Raw genomic sequence first — 19,869 nt, 5'->3', positions numbered from 1 at the left:
ACTTTAATTATACTTCTTACTTTTTATTGAGTTTGCTGATCAATTTAACCTGTTTGAACACAAACATCTATAGCAGTTTAAAACAAATTTTAATGCATATAAAAACAAAATGACAGCATAGTTTAGTCTTCAGAAGTGATGGGTTCCTGGGTTGCTAATCCGGAATACGTACACTTTCGTGCCTTTGTCTCCATCAGCAGTTCTGACTTCAAGCAGCAGAATAGAAGCCTAGAAAATTATCTCTTTACCATTAGTAACACTTTGGAAAGATATTTATATTCAAAACATTACCTGTTGCAAGCTGTTAAAATCCTGACTACAAATGCCTATGGCTAGTTCTCCATACAATGTTCTAAAAATTGTTATAGTTTAGAAATTCTGAATTTTAAAAACATCCTTATAATCTTAATTCCACTGTCACGTTACTAAAAAAGGGCTTCAGACTTTTAAGTTTTTGACCCAGAAACATATTTTCATTTTCTTAGAAAGCATAAATTACAACTGAAAACATATTACTTGAAATATATTACTTCTACCAGTTATTATGATGTACACAGAAAAAGTGGTATACAAAGAGATGTGTTAGTCTCTTGATTAAAATTCAGTATTTGCTTTGCAAACTTCAAAATATCTTAAAGAAGCCCAAGCCATATATAGTAAGGTTCACAGAGGCACACTAGATTTCAGAAATGTGCTAAGAGCTATACACATAGTATAGCATAATTCAGGAAAAATTTATAAAATTCTAAGACATTTCCTATGCTGAAGAAAGATCATGCCCAATTGATAGTGTCGTTCTTTCTGACACTAGCTCTGATAAGACTTCCTTTGAAATACTTTTTCACCATAATCTAGAGAGGATGTGTTGAACTGCACCCTTAAGAATGCAGACAGGACTGGCATATAGCAGTACTGCTGTAGGAAAGAAATTAAGGACAGTTAGTATGGGCCTGTGAATTCTGACATACATGTTTAAATCAATTACAATTATGCAAGTAAAAAAAAAAAAGAATATCCCTATTAATTCATGCAGGCTGAAAGTCTAATTTGTAAACCTGCAGCAGAATCTAATTTAAGAAACAGGCACCTTATTTTGATTTTTAAGCTCACTCACCTGAGGAAAGCTTCCATCAGGCTCACTATGTCCCTTGTGCTGACCTGCACACTAAAATCAGCAAGGCAGACTCTAACTATTAAAAGTATCAAAGTCTTTGTATATATACTTTAGTTTCAACTCTAAGTATGCTCAGAGCAAAGTAGATGCATTTATTGAGCATTAAGTGGGTTGATCTAGTGTGAGAAAGTTTCTCAAAATTAAAAATCCTAAAAATCTAGGATTTGGAATGAAACCTTTCATTTATTTCTAAGTATTCTGAGCAGAAAAACACATTTGTTCCAAGTATAGAAAGCGTACCCAAAACAAAAGTAAAAGAAAAACCTTTAACCCTTTGCGTTTCTATGGCATTGGCTCATTATTTTCTTGTCCTTCTACCTGGAAAGAAAACTTGTATTATAAAGATGAAAAATATGGCATGTGTGATTTCAAACCAAATCTATACATATCTATAGGGGGACTTAAAAAAAAAGAAAAAAGAAAAGGAAAGCAAATCCATAAGCATGCCAAAAAAAAAAAAATCAAAGGGCTAAAGACAACAATACAAATAAACTGCTGAATACTTATAGATAAGTGGGAAAGGATTACCATCTGCAAAAGGATCAAGACGCTCTGGGGAAATGATCATGGTCCTCCTGTGCTTTTTGTATTCATCCTCCCGGTCTGCAATCTTTGGAGGTCGGTGCTCAGCAAATGGATCATACTGAAAAGAAGTTATGTCTCAATTTGCATTCATTATTAAAGTAATAAAAGACAATCACAAACAATATCAACAGCATTAAAGCACGTAAAAATATTTAGTAAAATCCTACTAATAAAAAAGTCTATCATTTTGTGTGTCAATATGAAAAAATAAGACATTTGAAAGTTAGACAATATACATGTCCATGTTTCCATAGTTCATTGGCTTGTGAAATAGTTATCTTTATAAATTAAGTAGTATTTTTAATTCTTCCAAACCAACTCATTAAAATATTCTGATAATTTGTTCCTATGGAAATTAAAAACATTTGGCTAATTTTGCTGCCAGTAAGGTAGCTATACAAAGGACTTGCATGCCTGAGGCCCAGCCTCAATCTTCAGCATGGCATATAGTGGAGTTGTGCTTGTGTCTTCTTCCCCTTTCTCTAAAAAGAAATACATTAAAAAAAAAAAAAAAAAAAAAGACAGAGTTATCCTTAGCTGAGTAAACTGAGGGGGTTACCTGTTCTGTTGACTGTGGTATGTCATTAAGCAATGCCACAGGGGCATGGTATCCTGGCTTTTTCTGACCAAGCAAACTTGTAGATGATGAGTAGTCGTCGTCATCCTGCAAGCAATGGGAAGTCACCCAACAGTCACAAAGTATCAGAATTTAAAACCCAGCAATACATAATGATTCAAATGGGAGTCTAAATATTGATACAGTTTTCAGGGGCCAGGCAGTGGCACACCTGGTTAAGCACACCCTCGAGTTAAGTACACACTTGGTTAAGCCCAAGTACTCACACAAGGAAATATGTCTGCAGGTGTCTTTCTACCTATCTTCCCCTCCCCACTGAATTTCTCTGTCCTATCCAAAAAAATTAAATGTCAGAGGAGCAGTGGACTCGCAGTGCAGGCACCGAGCCACAGCGATAACCCTGGAGGCAAAATAAATGCATAAAACCACAGTTTTTTGTGGTCCGGGAGGTGGCACAGTGGTTAGGGCACTAGACTCTCAATCATGAGGTCCTGAGTTTGACCCCTGGCAGCACATGTACCAGAGTGATGGCTGGTTCTTTCTCTCCACCTACCTTCCTCATGCATAAATTCTTAAAAAAAAAAAAAAAAGTTTTCATTTTTCAACTTAAAATGCTAATATTAATATGGCCAGGGGGCAGAGTGCAGGACTTGAATACTTGAGGTCCATCCCATATACCACGTAAGTTATGCCCTGGGTTATTTTCTCTCTCACTTATAAATGCTCTTAAGGAAATTAAATTTTTAGTTCTCTTGAAATTATTAGACAGCTGCTTTCCATGGAAGTCAGCTAAAAGTAAGGATGGACTAATACTAAGCATTTTATTTTTTTCAAATAAGGCATGATGAAATTTGATTTTTGAATTTGGAAAATTATAAAGCTTACTTAAAGCACATTAGTTACCCCAAAAGTACTAAGTTTTTTAATTGTGTTACTTTTTTTTTACTAAGTGACTCCCCCAACTTCAACCATATAGTTATCACTGCCATAATTAAAATATAATATAAAACAGAAACCTGATTGACTTCTACAAACTTAACCTTTTGAACTTTTTCTTTAAAGAAAAAATTGGGGCTCACACTTGGTTGAGCACACAAGTTACAATACTCAAGACCCTGGTTCCTACCTGCAGGTTAAGGGGGAAGCTTCACAAATGGTGAAGCAGTGTTGCAGGTGTCTCTATCACCCCCTTCCCTCTCATTTTCAGGCTGTTTTCTATCCAATAAATAAAGATAATAAAAATTTAAAAAATAACAAGTTTAATAATCTATATACGTTAACTGTTAATGACTCAAAAAAAACAGACTGTTATTTCATCAATTTTGGATGTCTGGGATGATCTAACAAAATGTCAGCTAGGTAGAATGTATAAAGGACTTCTAGTATTAGTGAGCAAACCAAAGAACATACATCCGCAGGGTGCCAAGTTCAGTTCTTGGTACATATGCCACTGCATGCTAGTCGCTCATAAAAAAAAGTATTAAAGGGGTCAGGTAGAGACCAGGCAGTCCTGGCTGAGTGCATACATTATAGTATGCAAGGACCTGGCTTCAAGGCCCTAGCCCCCACCTGCAGGGAGTAAGCTGTATCTCTTTATCTCCTCATTCCCTCTTGATTTCTCAGTCTCTAACCAATAAATAGAAATTGGGGGGGGGGGGGGAACACAACTCACCCAGTAGAGTGCATCTGCTACCCACTATTTCAATAAATAATTAAAAAAAAAAAAGAAAAGAAAGAAAACAGGGAAGTCGAGCGGTAGTGCAGCAGGTTAAGTGCACGTGGCATGAAGCTTAAGGACCAACATAAGAATCTCGGTTCAAGCCCCCAGTTCCCCACATACAGGGTAGTCACGTCACAGGCGGTGAAGCAGGACTGCAGGTGTCTTTCTTTCTCTCTCCCCTCTGTCTCCCCCTCCTCTCTCCACTTCTCTCTGTTCTATCTAACAATGATGACATCAATAACAACAATAACTACAACAACAGTAAAACAAGGGCAACAAAATGGAATAAATAGTAAAAAAAAAATTAAAAAACGAAAACACATGTGAGAGCTGAGATGGCTCTGCATTAGAAGCATAGGACTCACATACCCTGTATTCAAAACACAGCATTGACAAAAAGACAAAAACATCATAAATGGCAGAACAGTACTCATATAATTTAAAAAAACCTTGAATATCTTTCAATCATACTGAGTAACTGAAACATACAAATAGTCCATGAATAACAAGAATCCTTTCAATCATGTTAATCAAAAGAAGCAGGTGGCTGAGGAAGTGAATTATCACGCAGCAAAAGGCAAGACTTCCTCATAAGGTCCTGAGTTCAAATGCTGGTATCAGGGAACTGGGTGGTAGCACAGAGGGTTAAGCGCACACGGCACGAAGCGCAAGGACCGGCATAAGGATCCTGTTTCGATCCTCTGGCTCCCCACCTGTAGGAGAGTGACTTCAAAAGCGATGAAGCAGGTCTGCATGTGTCCTTCTCCCCCCCTCTCGTCTTCCCCACCTCTCTCCATTTCTCTCTGTCCTATCCAACAATAACGACATCGATAGTATCAACAATAATAACCACAACAATAAAAAGGGCAACAAAATGGAAAATAAGTAAATAAAAATTAAAAAAAAAAATCATCACCAAATGCTGGTATGATATCAGAGTGGAAAAGTGCTCTAGACTTTAGCTCATCATTCATAATTTCTCACATGGACAAATTGCTCTAGGCAGCTTAGTAAAGCTTAATTCTGGGGGGTATGTAATTCAGGTTTATGAGTTATAGGTGTTCTGCTGTATAAACTAGTCTCAAAACACAGCACTAACAGAACTTCTGAAACTTAGAAAGGACCACTTTTACCTTGCAAACGAACAATCTCTCAACCCCCCAAAAAAACAACTCCCTAAATTATAACTAAATAACTGGAAAAAAAATTACTTTCTATTTTTTGGTTTTTATTTTATTGAGGCAGAAAGACTGCAGTCCTGTTTCGTGAAGCTTTCCCTCTGCAGGTGGGGGACTTAACCTGGGTCCATGCAGACTATAGTGTGTGCACTTAACTGGTGCGTCACTGCCTAGTCCCCACTATTTTTTTGATTTCCATAACAAAACCAAAAAAAAGCTTGATGTCTACATATCTGTAACTTACATCTTCAAGTTCTGTTGCAGCAATAGATGTCACGTATCCAGCAAATCTGCTGTCACTTCCACCATAAATTTCCTGATCATAATAACCTGTAGAATCAAGGCCAACTCCTTGAGCTTCATCAAGTGCTGCCTTCTTGCCTTGAATTTCTCGAATCTGGGCTTCAATATCTGTAAGAAAGTTAATAATAGATTTTCTTAATATTTCCAAGAAAATGTCAATAGTGTTTTCTCTACTAGTACTATGAGAATACCTTTTTCCTAAATGTATACATTTTATTTATTTGCTACCAAGACAGGACTAGAACGACTACAGCAACCCACCAAATCACCAGTGAGTGCAAACACGTGTGGCTGGTGACAGAGAGGATCCAAAGGAGAGATAAGTGGCTGGTAACAGTCCGGCAGTTTATCAGTTCAGACACCACCTCCAGTCTGTTCCACCAACAAGGGGACAGCTGATGGGAGGAGAGGACTCCCTGGAGACTCACCAAGTGCAACTCTGAGTCTCCACTGCTACTGCCCTCAGAATCTGGAACAGCGGCAGGAAGAGACACCAGGGGACAGAGATCTAACCAAGAAACTTAGAAGACCTATACCTCCTTGGTGGGATAGTGGTGGGGCTGTGAAAGTCTCTTTGCATAACCACTGAAGTATCTCTGCCACACCCTACTTTATCTCTTGGTCAGGAGTCAGTGATTAAGCTAAGAAGCCTACTTATAGTTTAAAAGCCCTCAGGCTGCCATAGCCTACAGGGAAGAAAAAGAAAAAGAGGCTTTTAAACCACTGAGCACCAACTCAGGGATTAAAATACTACTGAAACAACTGTTAACTTCCACCACTGTGAACCCTTTAACTACCTTACTTAGACACAAGTCAATCCAGCCAAGAGTGATCAGTAATTTGAAAAGTACTGAGAGAGGGAACTCATAACATAATATATAAACTGGTTAAACCAACAAGAGAAATAATGGAGAAACAAGCCAGGACAAGAGTCCAGCTCAAAGCCCCCCAAAGGGTGAAGCACAAAATAACGAGTTCAACATCCAAACATTAGCTAAGGAAATAATCACAGGAGTGAGTAAAGACTTTGAAAGAATTGTAATCAGAAATACAGGAACAACAAATGAGACTCTGGAAAAAAACACTAATTATCTCAAGGTTATTAGAGAACTGAAAGCTGAAATAGGTGAGCTAAGAACACAACTAGCTGAACAAGCTAAAACAGTATCAGAACAGGGTAACAAAATAGATGAACTCCAGAAAACAGTAGAGGGCAGAGAGAATAAAATCAATGAGGCTGAAGACAGAATTAGCAAGATCGAGAACGAATTACAGACAACTAAAAAAGAAGAGATCTCAAAAAAGGGATTAAGAGATGCTGAAACAACAACAGAGACCTATGGGATGACTTCAAAAGAAACAATATACGCATTATTGGCTTACCAGAGGAAGAAAGAGAGGGAGAGGAAGAAAGCATTCTTAATAATAATAGCCGTAATAGCTGAAAACTTCTCTAATCTACTCAACATCAAAGACATAAAGATTCAAGAAGGCCAGAGGGTCCCACACAGAATTAACCCAGACTTAAAGACACTAAGACACATCATATTTAGAATGGAAAGGAATAAGGATAAAGAAAGGATCCTGAAGGCTGCAAGAGAAAAGCAAAGAGTCACCTACTGAGGAAAATCCTTAAGATTGGGATGGATTGGATCAACCTTCTCGTGGTGCATCCCGTGAGTACCCATTCATTGGGGAAACTGACTATCCTTTCTAGCCGACTAAATCCACATGGATCCCAGTCACTTTCAAAGCCAGCAACAAGCAGCTCCTGACAGCTTTCAACCTGACCTGTTGACTGGCTACGGAAGAAGGGCAAACGATAGAAGCAGCAGCAGCAGCAGCAGCAGCAGCAGCAGCAGACTTCTCCACACAAACACTACAGGTCAGAAGAGAATGGCAAGATATCTATTGAGTGCTCAATGAGAAAGGCTTTCAACCAAGACCACTGTATCCTGCTAGACTGTCATTCAAACTAGATGGAGGCATCAAAACCTTCTCAGACAAGCAACAGTTGAAGGAATCAACTATCACCAAGCCTGCCCTGAAAGAAGTTCTGAAAGGTCTTATATAAACAGTCAGACCATCATAAATATGCCATCTATCAGAACACTAAAACTCTACAAGAATGGCGTTAAAATATCTTCAATCGTATACTAGAGTTTGCAGTGAGTACCTCCCTAATACTTCCTCTCCACTTTTCCAAGCTTTGGGTCCATGATTGCTCAACAATTTGTTTGGCTTTGTATGTTAACTCTCTTTTCAGTCACCAGGTTCCAGGTGTCATCAGGATGCCGGCCAGACTTCCCTGGATTGAAGACACCACCAATGTGTCCTGGAGCTCAGCTTCCCCAGAGACCCATCCTACTAGGGAAAGAGAGAGGCAGACTGGGAGTATGGACCGACCAGTCAACGCCCATGTTCAGCGAGGAAGCAATTACAGAAGCCAGACCTTCTACCTTCTGCAACCCTCAATGACCCTGGGTCCATGCTCCCAGAGGGATAGAGAATGGGAAAGCTATCGGGGGAGGGGGTGGGATATGGAGATTGGGCGGTGGGAATTGTGTGGAGTTGTATCCCTCCTACCCTATGGTTTTGTTAATTAATCCTTTCTTGAATTAACCTATTAAAAGATACAGAGTAGAAGATGGATCAGAAAATACAACCCAACAATATGCTGTCTACAGGAAACCCACCTAACTCAACAAGACAAACAGATAGAAAACTATCATACAAAGCCAATGGCCCACAAAAAAGGGGAAGGAACAGCTATTCTCATATCTGACATGATAGACTTTGAAGTAGATAAGATTTAAAAAGATAGGAATGGACACTACTTAATGCTCAGAGGATCAGTCAATCAAGAGGACTTAACAATTATTAACATCTATGCACCCAATGAGAAGCCATCTAAATACATCAAACGTCTACTGAAAGAGCTACAGCAATATATTAACAGCAACACAGTCATAATAGGGGACTTCAACACCCCACTCTCTCAACTTGACAGATCATCTAGGCAGAAAATCAATAAAGACATAAGGGAGCTAAATGAAGAGATAGATAAACTAGAACTATTGGACATTTTCAGAGTCATTCATCCCAAGAAACTGGAATACACATTTTACTCAAATCCACATGGGTCATTCTCAAGGACAGACCATATGTTAGGCCACAAAGACAGCATCAGCAAATTCAAGAGCATTGAAATCAACCCAAGCATCTTCTCAGACCACAGTGGAATTAAACTACCACTAAACAATCAACAAAAGATTAGAAATCGTCCCAAAATATGGAAGCTCAACAGTACACTACTTAACAACTACTGGGTCAAAGAGGAAATAAAGGAAGAAGTCAAAATGTTTCAAGATTTCAATGAAAATGAAGACACAAGCTATCAAAATATTTGGGACACAGCTAAGGCAGTACTGAGAGGGAAGTTCATAGCTATACAAGCACACATTAGGAAACAAGAAAAAGCACAAATAAACAGCCTGGTTGCACACCTTAAATACCTAGAAGAAGAAGAACAAAGAAACCCTAAAGCAACCAGAAGGACAGAAATCACTAAAGTTAGGGCAGAAATAAATAACATTGAGAATAAGAAAACCATACAAAAGATCAACGAAAGTAAATGTTGGTTCTTCAAAAGAGTGAACAAAATCGACAAACTTTTAGCCAGACTCAAAAAACAAAAAAGGGAGAAGACCCAAATAAATCGGATAGTAAATGAAAGAGGAGATATCACAACAGACACCGCAGAAATTCAACATATCATGTGAGGCTTCTATGAACAACTATATGCCACCAAGCTAGAGAACCTGGAAGAAATGGACGATTTCCTAGATACCTACCAACTTCCAAAACTAAGTCAAGAGGAAGTGGATAACATGAACAGGCCCATCACAGCTAATGAAATTGAAATAGTTATCAAAAATAAAAAATAAAAAGTCCCCAAAAATAAAAGTCCTGGGCCAGATGGTTTTACAAATGAATTCTACAATACCTTCAAAGAAGAACAAATACCTCTACTTTTAAAAGTCTTCCAGAAGATTGAAGACACTGGAATACTCCCTGTCAGCTTCTATGAAGCCAACATCACCCTGATACCAAAAGCAGACAGGGACACAACCAAAAAAGAAAACTACAGATCAATATCTCTGATGAACAGAGATGCTAAAATACTGAACAAAATTCTAGCCAACTGGATACAGCAGTATATTAAAAAGATTGTTCATCATGACCAAGTGGGGTTTATCCCAGGCATTCAAGGTTGGTTTAATATACGTAAATCAATCAAAGTGATCCACCACATCAACAGAAGCAAGACCAAAAACCACATGGACATATCAATTGATGCAGAGAAAGCCTTTGACAAAATCCAACATGCCTTTATGATCAAAACACTAAAAAAATGGGAATAGCAACAAGGGTAACAAAAGAGAATAAGTAAAATAAATTTTTAAAAAATGGAAAATTCCTGAAGATAGTGGAGTCCATATACAGCTAACCTACAGCCAACATCATACTCAATGGTGAAAAACTGGAAGCATTTCCACTCAGATCAGGTACTAGACAGGGTTGCCCACTATCACCATTACTTATTCAACATAGTGTTGGAAGTTCTTGCCATAGCAATCAGGCAGGAGCAAGGAATTAAAGGCACACAGATTGGAAGAGAAGAAGTCAAACTCTTACTATTTGCAGATGACATGATAGTATACATAGAAAAACCTAAGGAATCCAGCAAGAAGCTTTTGGAAATCATTAGGCAATACAGTAAGGTGTCAGGCTACAAAATTAACATTCAAAAGTCAGTGGCATTCCTCTATGCAAACACTCAGCTAGAAGAAATTGAATTCCAGAAATCAATTCCTTTTACTATAGCAACTAAAACAAAAAAATATCTAGGAATAAACCTAACCAAAGAAGTGAAAGACTTGTATACTGAAAATTATGAGTCACTACTCAAAGAAATTGAAAAAGACACAAAGAAGTGGAAAGATATTCCATGTTCATGGGTTGGAAGAATTAACATCATCAAAATGAATATACTACCCAGAGCCATCTACAAATTTAATGCTATCCCCATCAAGATCCCAAGCACATTTTTAGGAGAATAGAACAAATGCTACAAATGTTTGTCTGGAACCAGAAAAGACCTAGAATTGCCAAAACAGTCTTGAGAAAAAAGAACAGAACTGGAGGCATCACACTCCTAGATCTCAAATTGTATTACAGGGCCATTGCCATTAAAACTGCTTGGTACTGGAACATGAATAGACACACTGACCAGTGTAATGGAATTGAGAGCCCAGAAGTGAGCCCCCACACCTATGGACATCTAATCTTTGACAAAGGAGCCCAGACTATTAGATGGGGAAAGCAGAGTCTCTTCAACAAATGGTGTTGAAACATGCAGAAGAATGAAACTGAACCACTGTATTTCACCAAATACAAAAGTAAATTCCAAGTGGATTAAGGACTTGGATGTTAGACCACAAACTATCAGATACTTAGAGGAAAATATTGACAGAACTCTTTTCCGCATAAATTTTAAAGACATCTTCAATGAAATGAATCCAAGTACAAAGAAGACTTAAGGCAAGTATAAACCTATGGGACGACATCAAATTAAAAAGCTTCTGCAGAGCAAAAGAAACCACTACCCAAACCAAGAGACCCCTCACAGAATGAGAAGATCTTTACATGCCATATATCAGACAAGAGTTTAATAACCAAAATATAAAAAGGGCTTGCCAAACTCAACAACAAGAAAACAACCCCATCCAAAAATGGGGGAAGGACATGGACAGAATATTCACCACAGAAGAGATCCAAAAGGCCGACAAACACATGAAAAAATGCTCCAAGCCTCTGATTGTCAGAGAAATGCAAATAAAGACAACAATGAGATACCACTTCACTCCTGTGAAAATGTCATACATCAAAAAAGGTAACAGCAGCAAATGCTGGAGAGGGTGCGGGCTCAAAGGAACCCTCCTACACTGCTGGTGGGAATGTCAATTGGTCCAACCTCTCTGGAGAACAGTCTGGAGAACTCTCAGAAGGCTAGAAATGGACCTACCCTATGACCCTGTAATTCCTCTCCTGGGGATATAGCCTAAGGAACCCAACACATCCATCCAAAAAGATCTGTGTACACTTATGTTCTTGGCAGCACAATTTGTAATAGCCAAAACCTGGAAGCAACCCAGGTGTCCAACAACAGATGAGTGGCTGAGCAAGTTGTGGTATATATACACGGTGGAATACTACTCAGCTGTAAAAAATGGTGCCTTCACCGTTCGTTTTCAGCCAATCTTGCATGGACCTTGAAAAAATCATGTTGAGTGAAATAAGTCAGAAACAGAAGGATGAATATGGGATGATCTCACTCTCAGGCAGAGGTTGAAAAGCAAGATCAGAAAAGAAAACACAAATAGAACCTGAAATGGTATTGGCGTATGGCACCCAAGTAAAAGACTCTGGGGTGGGTGGGTGTGGAGAAAACAGGTCCAAGAAGGTTGACAGAGGACCTTGTGGGGGTTGTATTGTTATATGGGAAACTGGGGAATGTTATGCATGTACAAACTATTGTATTTACTGTTGAATGTAAAACATTAATTCCCCAATAAAGAAATAAATATAATAAAACAATTTCTGGGAGTTGGGCGGTAGCTCAGTAGGTTAAGCGCAGGTGGCTTAAAGCCAAGGACTGGCAGAAGGAAAAAAAATAAAACAATTAAAAAATGAATTTTAATTTATTATCAAATCTATTTTATAATCAGAAAGATGTGATAGATAATAAATCATAACCATTTTTGTGACATAAACATACCAAATATTTTACTGGAATTGATTCTGATAATGACAGTATGGCAGAACTTGGGAGTCTTAAAAATGGACAACCTATTGTTTGTATTTTACTAGCACTTAAAATTTTATGTTTTTTTAAAGAAAATAAGACTTGTGACTATCTCAGAAATTATTATTTATATTTTAAAGTACTGAACTCTGAGATGATGAAGAACCTACACCATTGTTAACAGAAGCTCAAGTCTAGGATAACTGTTAACTTCTCCTTACCATGTCTCTCTGAAGGTTCTGTTTCTCTACCCCCAAAATATTGCTTGTATAGTATCTTCTACCCAGTTTGCAGAATTTCCTCCTTCCTAATTTTTTTCCACTATATTTATTGGATAGAGAGAGCTAGAAATCGAGAGGGAAGGGGGAGACAGAGTGGAAGAGAAGACAGAGACACCTCAAACGCAGCTTTTACCATCCAGTTTTCCCCATCAGTGGGGCGAGGGTTTCAACCTGGGTCCTTGCACATTGTAACGTGTATTCAACCAGGTGAGCTACCACCTTGACCCCCGTAATGTATCTTTGACTATTTCAGACTGGTCCACATATGATAGACATCTATTTTCCACCAGAGAAGCAATTAGTAATTTTCAATCTATGAAATTGCTAAAAGATAATCCAGAAAAGAAAGACCTGTTTTGAGTGCAAATTATGTAGCCACTATGGAAAACAATTTGAAAATTCCTGAAAGCTCCAGCCGAGAGCAATTATATAAGTCAGGGAGAAAACGTAATGGTTACACAGACTTCATGCCTGAGGCTCCTAAATCCCAGGTTCAATCCCCCACACCACCATAAGCCAGAAATGAGCAGTGCTATGGTGTTTCTCTCTCTGTGTATCTCTCTGAAAAATAAAATAAAAAATAAAAATTTAAAAAGTCAGCACTCCCCTCTTCAATACAAAAGGAAATTTTTTTTTCCTCCAGGGTTATTGCCAGGGCTCAGTGCCTGCACCGTGAATCCATTGCTCCTAGAGACCATTTTTCCCCTTTTGTTGCCCTTGTTGTTTTATCATTGGTGTGGTTATTATTGTTGTTGTTATCACTGGATAGGACAGAGAGAAATTGAGAGAGATGGGGAGACAGAGGGGGGAGAGAAAGAGACACCTGCAGGCCTGCTTCACCGCCTGTGAAGCGATTCCCCTACAGGTGGGAGCCAGGGGCTCGAACCGGGATTCGATTCTTTTTTTTTTTTCTTTTTGTTTATTTACTGGATAGTGACAGAAATTTAGAGGAGAGGGAGAGATAGAGAGGGAGAGAGACAGAGAGAGACACTTGCAGCCCTGCTTCACCACTCGTGAAGCTTTCCCTCTGCAGGTGGGGGCTTGAACCTGGATCCTTGTGCACTATAATGTGTGTGCTCAACCAGGTGAGCCACCATCTGGCCCCTCAAACCGGAATTCTTATACCAGTCCTTGAGCTTCATGCCAGGTGCACTTAACATGCTGCGCTACCACCCGACTCCCACAAAAAAAAATTTGATCCATGAACTGGGAGGTGTTGCAGACTCTCAAACAGAGATCCTGAGTGCAATCCCCAGCAGTATATAAGCCAGTGATGTCTGGTTCTATCTCTCTCCTATCATTCTCATTAATAAATAAGGTCTTATCTTTATCCTTTTAAGTTAGCTTTATTTACTGGACAGAAACTGCCAGAAGTCAGAGCCAGGCAGTGGCACACCTGGTTAAGTACTCACGTTACACAAGGACCCAGGTTAACGCCCCTGGTCCCCACCTGCAAAGGGAAAGCTTCATGAGTGGTGAAGCAGGTGTCTGTCTCTTACCCTCTCTATTGCCCCCACACCTCTCAATTTGTCTTTATCCAGTGATAAATAATAAAGAGAGAGAGAGATACCCAGAAGTCAAGAGTGAAGGGGGAAGATAGAGGGAGAGAGACAGAAACACCTGCAGCCTTGCTTCACCATTCACAAAGCTTTTCCCCCTGCAGGTGGGGACAGGCACTCAAACCTGAGTCCTTGTGCATTGTAACCAGATACACCACCAGCGGGCCCCTTATTTATCTTATCTTTATTTAAGTAAATAATTTATGTGGTCTGGGAGGTGGCTCATTAGATAAAGCATTGGACTCTTCTGAGTTCAATTCTCAGCAGCACAGGTACCAGAATGATGTCTTGTTCTTTCTCTCCTATCTTTCTTATGAGTAAATAAATTAAATCTTTAGAAATAAATAGTTTATGAGAAAGACAGGAAGAGAGGAAAAAATAGACATCACTATGGTACATGTGCTGCCAGGACCTCATGCTTCAGAGTTGAATGCTTTATTCACTGTGCCACCTCCTGGACAATATAAAATACTTTAAAAAAAAAAAAAGCACTTTGGTCCATACTCCCAGAGACGAGGAATAAAGAAGTTTCTAATGGAGAGAAGGGGATGGGACACAGAATTCTGGTGGTGGGAGCTGTATGGAATCACACCCCTATTACAATTATACCCCTTCTAATATTTTAAATCACTAATAAAAAATAAAACATTAAAAAATTCTTGAAGGGAGTCGTGGGCAGTAGTGCAGTGGGTTAAGCACAGGTGGTGCAAAGCACAAGGACTGGCATAAAGATCTCGGTTCAAGCCCCCGGCTACCCACCTGCAGGGGAATCGCTTCACAGGCAGTGAAGCAGGTCTGCAGGTGTTTTTCTCCCCCGCCACGCCACCCCCGTCATCCCCTTCTCTCTCCATGTCTCTCTGTCCTATCCAACAACAATAGCATCAACAACAATAATAAAACAACAAGGGCAACAAAAGGGAGTATTTTTTTAAATCTTGAAAGTGTTAGAAATCAGCCTATGATAAAACCCCACAAAAGAATCTATCCAAACAGCACAAAAATACTTATCCACACTTATGTTTATGGCAAAGATATTTGTAATACACAACATTTGCAAATAACCCAAATGTCCAACAACAGAAGAATAATTTAAGAGACTGTGGTGGGGGCCTGCCTGGGGTGTACCTAGTAGAGTACACAGGCTACAATGTGCAAGGACCTAGGTTCAAGTCCCCAGGCCCCACCTCCAGGGGAAGGTCCATGAGCAATGAAGCAGCACTACAGATCTTTCTCTCCCCCCCTTTCAATTTCTGTCTCTATCAGTAAATAAATAAAACATTTTAAAAATAAATTGTGGCATATATACACAATGGAACACTACACAACTTTAAGACAGTGGCATATTCTCCTTTGTTGTAACAAAAGAACAAAGAGGAATTGTGTTGAATGAGATAAGCCTGATGATCCCATACACAGATGGGCTCTACAAAAGAGAAAAGGGCAATACAGGATGAATTATCAAAGAACTATAGTCTATCACAGCAGATTCAGGGATTCAAAGGTGTAAGGAGGATTACCAAGGGGATAAGATGATGGTTTGGTTGAGGGTGAATGCATTGATACCTATCCTGGGGAAATGCATCCTTATGACAACAGAAACCCTGTAAATCAACATTTCTTGAATATCTTGAATAAAGTGATATTGGAGTTAAAGAACATACATTATTTTTTAAGTATGACTCAACTCTTTTTTCCTTAAAACTCCAATAGGAAAAAAACACTATAGATATCAACTCCTAACTGTTAGCTACTTTGTGAATGAAATCAATTCCTAAACAACTTTACAGAAAAAAAAACTTCAAAAATATTTACAGCAACTTCTCTTCTTTTTCATTTTCTTTTAGAAACATCCATACTGAGAGAACTGGTGGTGGTACACCTAGTTGAGCACAAGTTATGATGTGCAAGGGCCTGGATTGGAGCCTCCGGCTCTCCACCTGCAGGAATGGTTACTTCACAAGCGGTGAAGCAGGTCTGCAGGTGTCTTTCTTCCTCTCCTCTCTCAGTCCTATCCGAAAATAGAAAACTGGCCTCCAGGAGCAGTGTATTCGTAGTGATGGCACTGAGCCCCAAAGATAACCCTGGAGGCAAAAAGAGAGAGAGAGCGCCAGAAATTGAATGGTAGAAGATAGGGAGAGACTGAAAGACACTTATTAGTGATGCTTCCCCTAGCAGGTGTGTCTCTCTCACTCTATTACCCCGTTCCAAAAGTTAAAAAAGGTGCTCGCTTTGGCAGCATATACTAAAATTGGAATGATACAGAGATTAGCATGGCCCCTGCACAAGGATGACATGCAAATTCGTGAAGGGTTCTCTATTTTTTATTTATGGTCTTGTCAGTGTTTCCATTTTATAAATAAATTTTAAAAAGAAAAAAAGTTTAAAAGAAACATTCATAATGAAAGTACTCTAATTCTCTATCTTTAAAACATACAGGAAGGGAGTCGGGCCGTACAGTACAGTTAAGTGCATGAGGCGCAAAGTTCAAGGACCTCTTGTTTCTCGCCCCTGGCTTCCCATTTGCAGGTGGGTCTCTTCACAAGCGGTGAAGCAGGTCTGCAGGTGTCTTCCCCTCCTCACTCCATTTCTCTCTGTCATATCCAACAAAAAATGACAACAACAATAACAATAATAACCACAAGGCTACAACAACAAGGGCAACAAAAAGGGGGGTGGCCTCCAGGAGCAGTGGATTCATGGTGCAGGCATTGAGCCCCAGCATTAACCATGGAGGCAAAAAAAAAAAAAAAAGAGAGAGAGAGAACATAAAGTAAAACTGTTTCCATTCCTCTAAAGCAAGTTTCACCCCAAGACCATGGATGTAACCAGCTACATGGGGAAGGAGAGAATTTAACCCTGTAGTGTAAAGCCCAAGTCAAACAGCTACTCAGGAGAAAGCCAGTCAGTCACCTGCACAACTTGATGCTAGCCTAACAGTTCCGCCTCCCAGTTAGGGGATTTCCAGCATACGGTAAACCTTATCTACCCAGCCAAAGGAGTGTGACCCAACCCACCCAACTATTCATATTCAAATCAGTCTCAGTGCTCCTGTTCCATGAAGCTCTTTTAATATGTGCAGTGTAAGTAAAAAGTTTCCTCTTAACCGCAGCACTGCTTAGCTCTGGTTTATAGCAGTGGTAGGGGTTTGAACCTGGGACTTAAGAGCATCAGGCAAGAGTCTGTTTGCATGAGCATTATGCTATGTACCCGAAGGCTATTAAATAGACATGCCTTCACATCAACATTATTATGTAGAGAGCACTGGGCATATCAAGGGAAGACAGACGCAACAGAATACTGCACCTAGTAAGGGTGCATTAGCGGGAGAAGATGGCAGGATGGTCACAAAGAAACTTGAGGCCCGCGGCACCAGCCTGAGCTCCAGCCACAGCGAGGAGCCAGCTCCCGGCCACGAGGGCACTGCAGAGCAGCGGGAGAGCCGCGTCCACCGCAGGCGGGCCAGACGCCCGGCATTCGGCAGCCCCGGCTGCAGCCGCTGCTACCAGCACGGGAAGAGCGGCGCTTCGGCTTTAAAGGCAGTGCGGGCGCAGGCCAGGCCTGCGTGTGTCAGGGCAGAGAAGTCCCGCCCAGGAGCAGAGCAGAGCTTTACCGCGGCCTCTGCTGAGGGGCGGGGTGGGAGGAGTGGTCCTGAACCCAGGGCTCTGGGGCCACAGGCTGTCTCCCCGCCCTGCTCTCAGCACCGCAGCTCTAAGGCCCGCAAGAACAGAACAGCGCCACACACCCGGGCGGTCCCGGCTCTGCACCGCGGACAGCCGGCCTCGCCTTTCACTACTCCTTGCAGAGTACGGAGCCAAGGCGCTGGACACGTGCTCAGCGGCTGGGCAGGCAGGCAGGCAGGCAGGCAGGCAAGCCGACATATAGGAACACTGGCAGGCACGCAAGCAGACAAGCTGACATACAGACAAGCAGACAGGAAGGCCGCACAGCCCTCCCACGGGCCCCTAGCGGCGACGCAGTCTCTCACCAGCGACTTCACCACCGGGCCGCCCACCGGAGCTACCGCCGCGGGCTCCATCGAGTGCAGCCCGGACCAGGCTCAGCTGCGAGGCCTCCCAAAGCAGAACACAGCGGTCGCTGCGGGGCCGCGGCTCCCGCCACTCCCGCAGCTGTAGCACCTTGGCCGTTCCCGGGAGCCCAAAGGCTCGGCCAGACCCACCCCGGCCGCTTTCGCCAGAGCAGACGCAGGACCCGACCACCGCTTCCGCATCATGGCCCCCGGCCCCGCTACTCGCCCGAGGCCCAGCGACTCTGGAGCGGGCCCGACCTCGGAACAAAGCCGCCACCGGAGGGCGCGGACGCCATTACGCGGGCAGCGGCCTGCGAGCGCGAGGCCCACGGCGCGGACGCCGCCCTCGACGGAGGCCTCAGGAGGGGGCAGGAACCTCGCCGCACGCGATCCTAGCAGGCTGGCGGCGTGAAAGCCCGCAGAACCCGGGAGTCCGCTTACCTTCGTGAGTCTTGGCAATCTTCGCCATTTTGTCCACTCGAACACACACACGGAACTGGCGCTCCTCGGCACTTCCGCTCGTCGCCGCCGCCACGAAGAAAATACCCGGAACGCCCTCTGCGCATGCGTCAGGCGGGAGCGCGCTCCGTGGAGGGCACGTGACGAGGCGCCACCTAGATGAACAGAAGTGCATTGTGGGTGAGGGAGGGGCGGGCAAGAAACGACTGGTGGGCAGCCAGCCAAAACCGTCTCAGGGGCCGGACAAGCTTTCCTTAGCACCTTCCTTGACTCCCTACGGTGCTGGCTATGAAACCGGTTCCTTTTTCTCTTATTATTGCCACCAGCGTTACCGCTGGAGCTTGGCGTCCTCACTCCCAGCAGCCACTTTTGTCCTTTTTATTCTTTATCTCGCTATTTTTTTTTCCAGATAGAGATGGGCAGAGGGCGGGAAAGCCCACAGCACCGAAGCGCCCGGGTCCGAGCCTTGCACCAGCCTGCAGGCATCCGCGCTACTGCTGCTGCCTCTCTGCGGCGCTCTGCTCGATCTGTCGCGGGCCGCGGTTGCGCTAGGGCTCCGGTGCCTCAGGCACGAAAAGCCCTTTTTTATGCTTCCTCCCCTGCCCAACAGCCATTTATTTTATTTTATTTTATGTTTTATTTGATGAGAGAGTAACTGTGAGGAAAGGCGACAGACAGACTCACCCCCAGGACTGCATCACCGCATGTGAAGCTTCCCTTCTGCAGATGGGGACAGGGGACTTGAACCCGGGTCCTTACACATGGTAACCCAACATGTGTGCCTAGCCAGGTGCACAACTAGCAGGACCCCAACCAGTTTGTTTAAAATAATGAGGTGGCCCGGGAGGTGGTGCAGTGGATAAAGCCTTGGGACTCTCAAGCATGAAGCACTGCATCAATCCCGCATGTGCCAGAGTGATGGATGCTTTGGTTCTCTTTCTCCCTCTTTGCCATTAAAAAAGTAAATCTTGGGGGTGGGGTAGTATCACAACGGGTTAAGCGCACGTGCACAAAGCGCAAGACCAGCTTAAGGATCCCAGTTCGAGCCCACCCTGAAGGGTGTCCCTTCACAGGTGGTGAAGCAGGTCTGTAGGTGTCTTTCTCTCCTCCATCTTCCCCTCCTCTCTCCATTTCTCTG

At 42.0% G+C, this 19,869-nt stretch overlaps 1 protein-coding gene and 1 pseudogene across 4 annotated transcripts in view; one reads left to right on the top strand and one right to left on the bottom strand.

Moving 5' to 3' along the window:
- SF3B1 (splicing factor 3b subunit 1) overlaps positions 1-18,913 on the bottom strand; it is a 53,250-nt gene extending 34,337 nt beyond the window's left edge. Inside the window, exons 1-5 of one of the 4 annotated variants that reach the window (XR_009550676.1) lie at positions 18,714-18,913; positions 5,479-5,645; positions 2,319-2,423; positions 1,703-1,817; positions 173-228 (exon numbers count right to left, since the gene is read on the bottom strand). Coding sequence is in view for 1 of the 4 variants with exons in the window: in XM_007534419.3 (XP_007534481.1) it covers positions 1,703-1,817; positions 2,319-2,423; positions 5,479-5,645; positions 18,714-18,741 (415 nt within the window). In the remaining 3 variants the exon portion in view is untranslated. Of the gene's footprint in view, positions 1-172; positions 235-1,702; positions 1,818-2,318; positions 2,424-5,478; positions 5,646-18,713 lie in introns of those variants that run through there. The other 3 variants (XR_009550675.1, XM_007534419.3, XM_060194212.1) reach the window with 3 other exon arrangements.
- On the top strand, positions 16,468-16,567 carry LOC132539610 (U6 spliceosomal RNA; annotated as a pseudogene).
- Positions 18,914-19,869: the final 956 nt, after the last annotated feature.

Source organism: Erinaceus europaeus, chromosome 7, assembly GCF_950295315.1.
Source record: "Erinaceus europaeus chromosome 7, mEriEur2.1, whole genome shotgun sequence".
Taxonomy (NCBI): domain Eukaryota; kingdom Metazoa; phylum Chordata; class Mammalia; order Eulipotyphla; family Erinaceidae; genus Erinaceus; species Erinaceus europaeus.
This window is presented reverse-complemented; position numbering and strand designations above follow the sequence as displayed.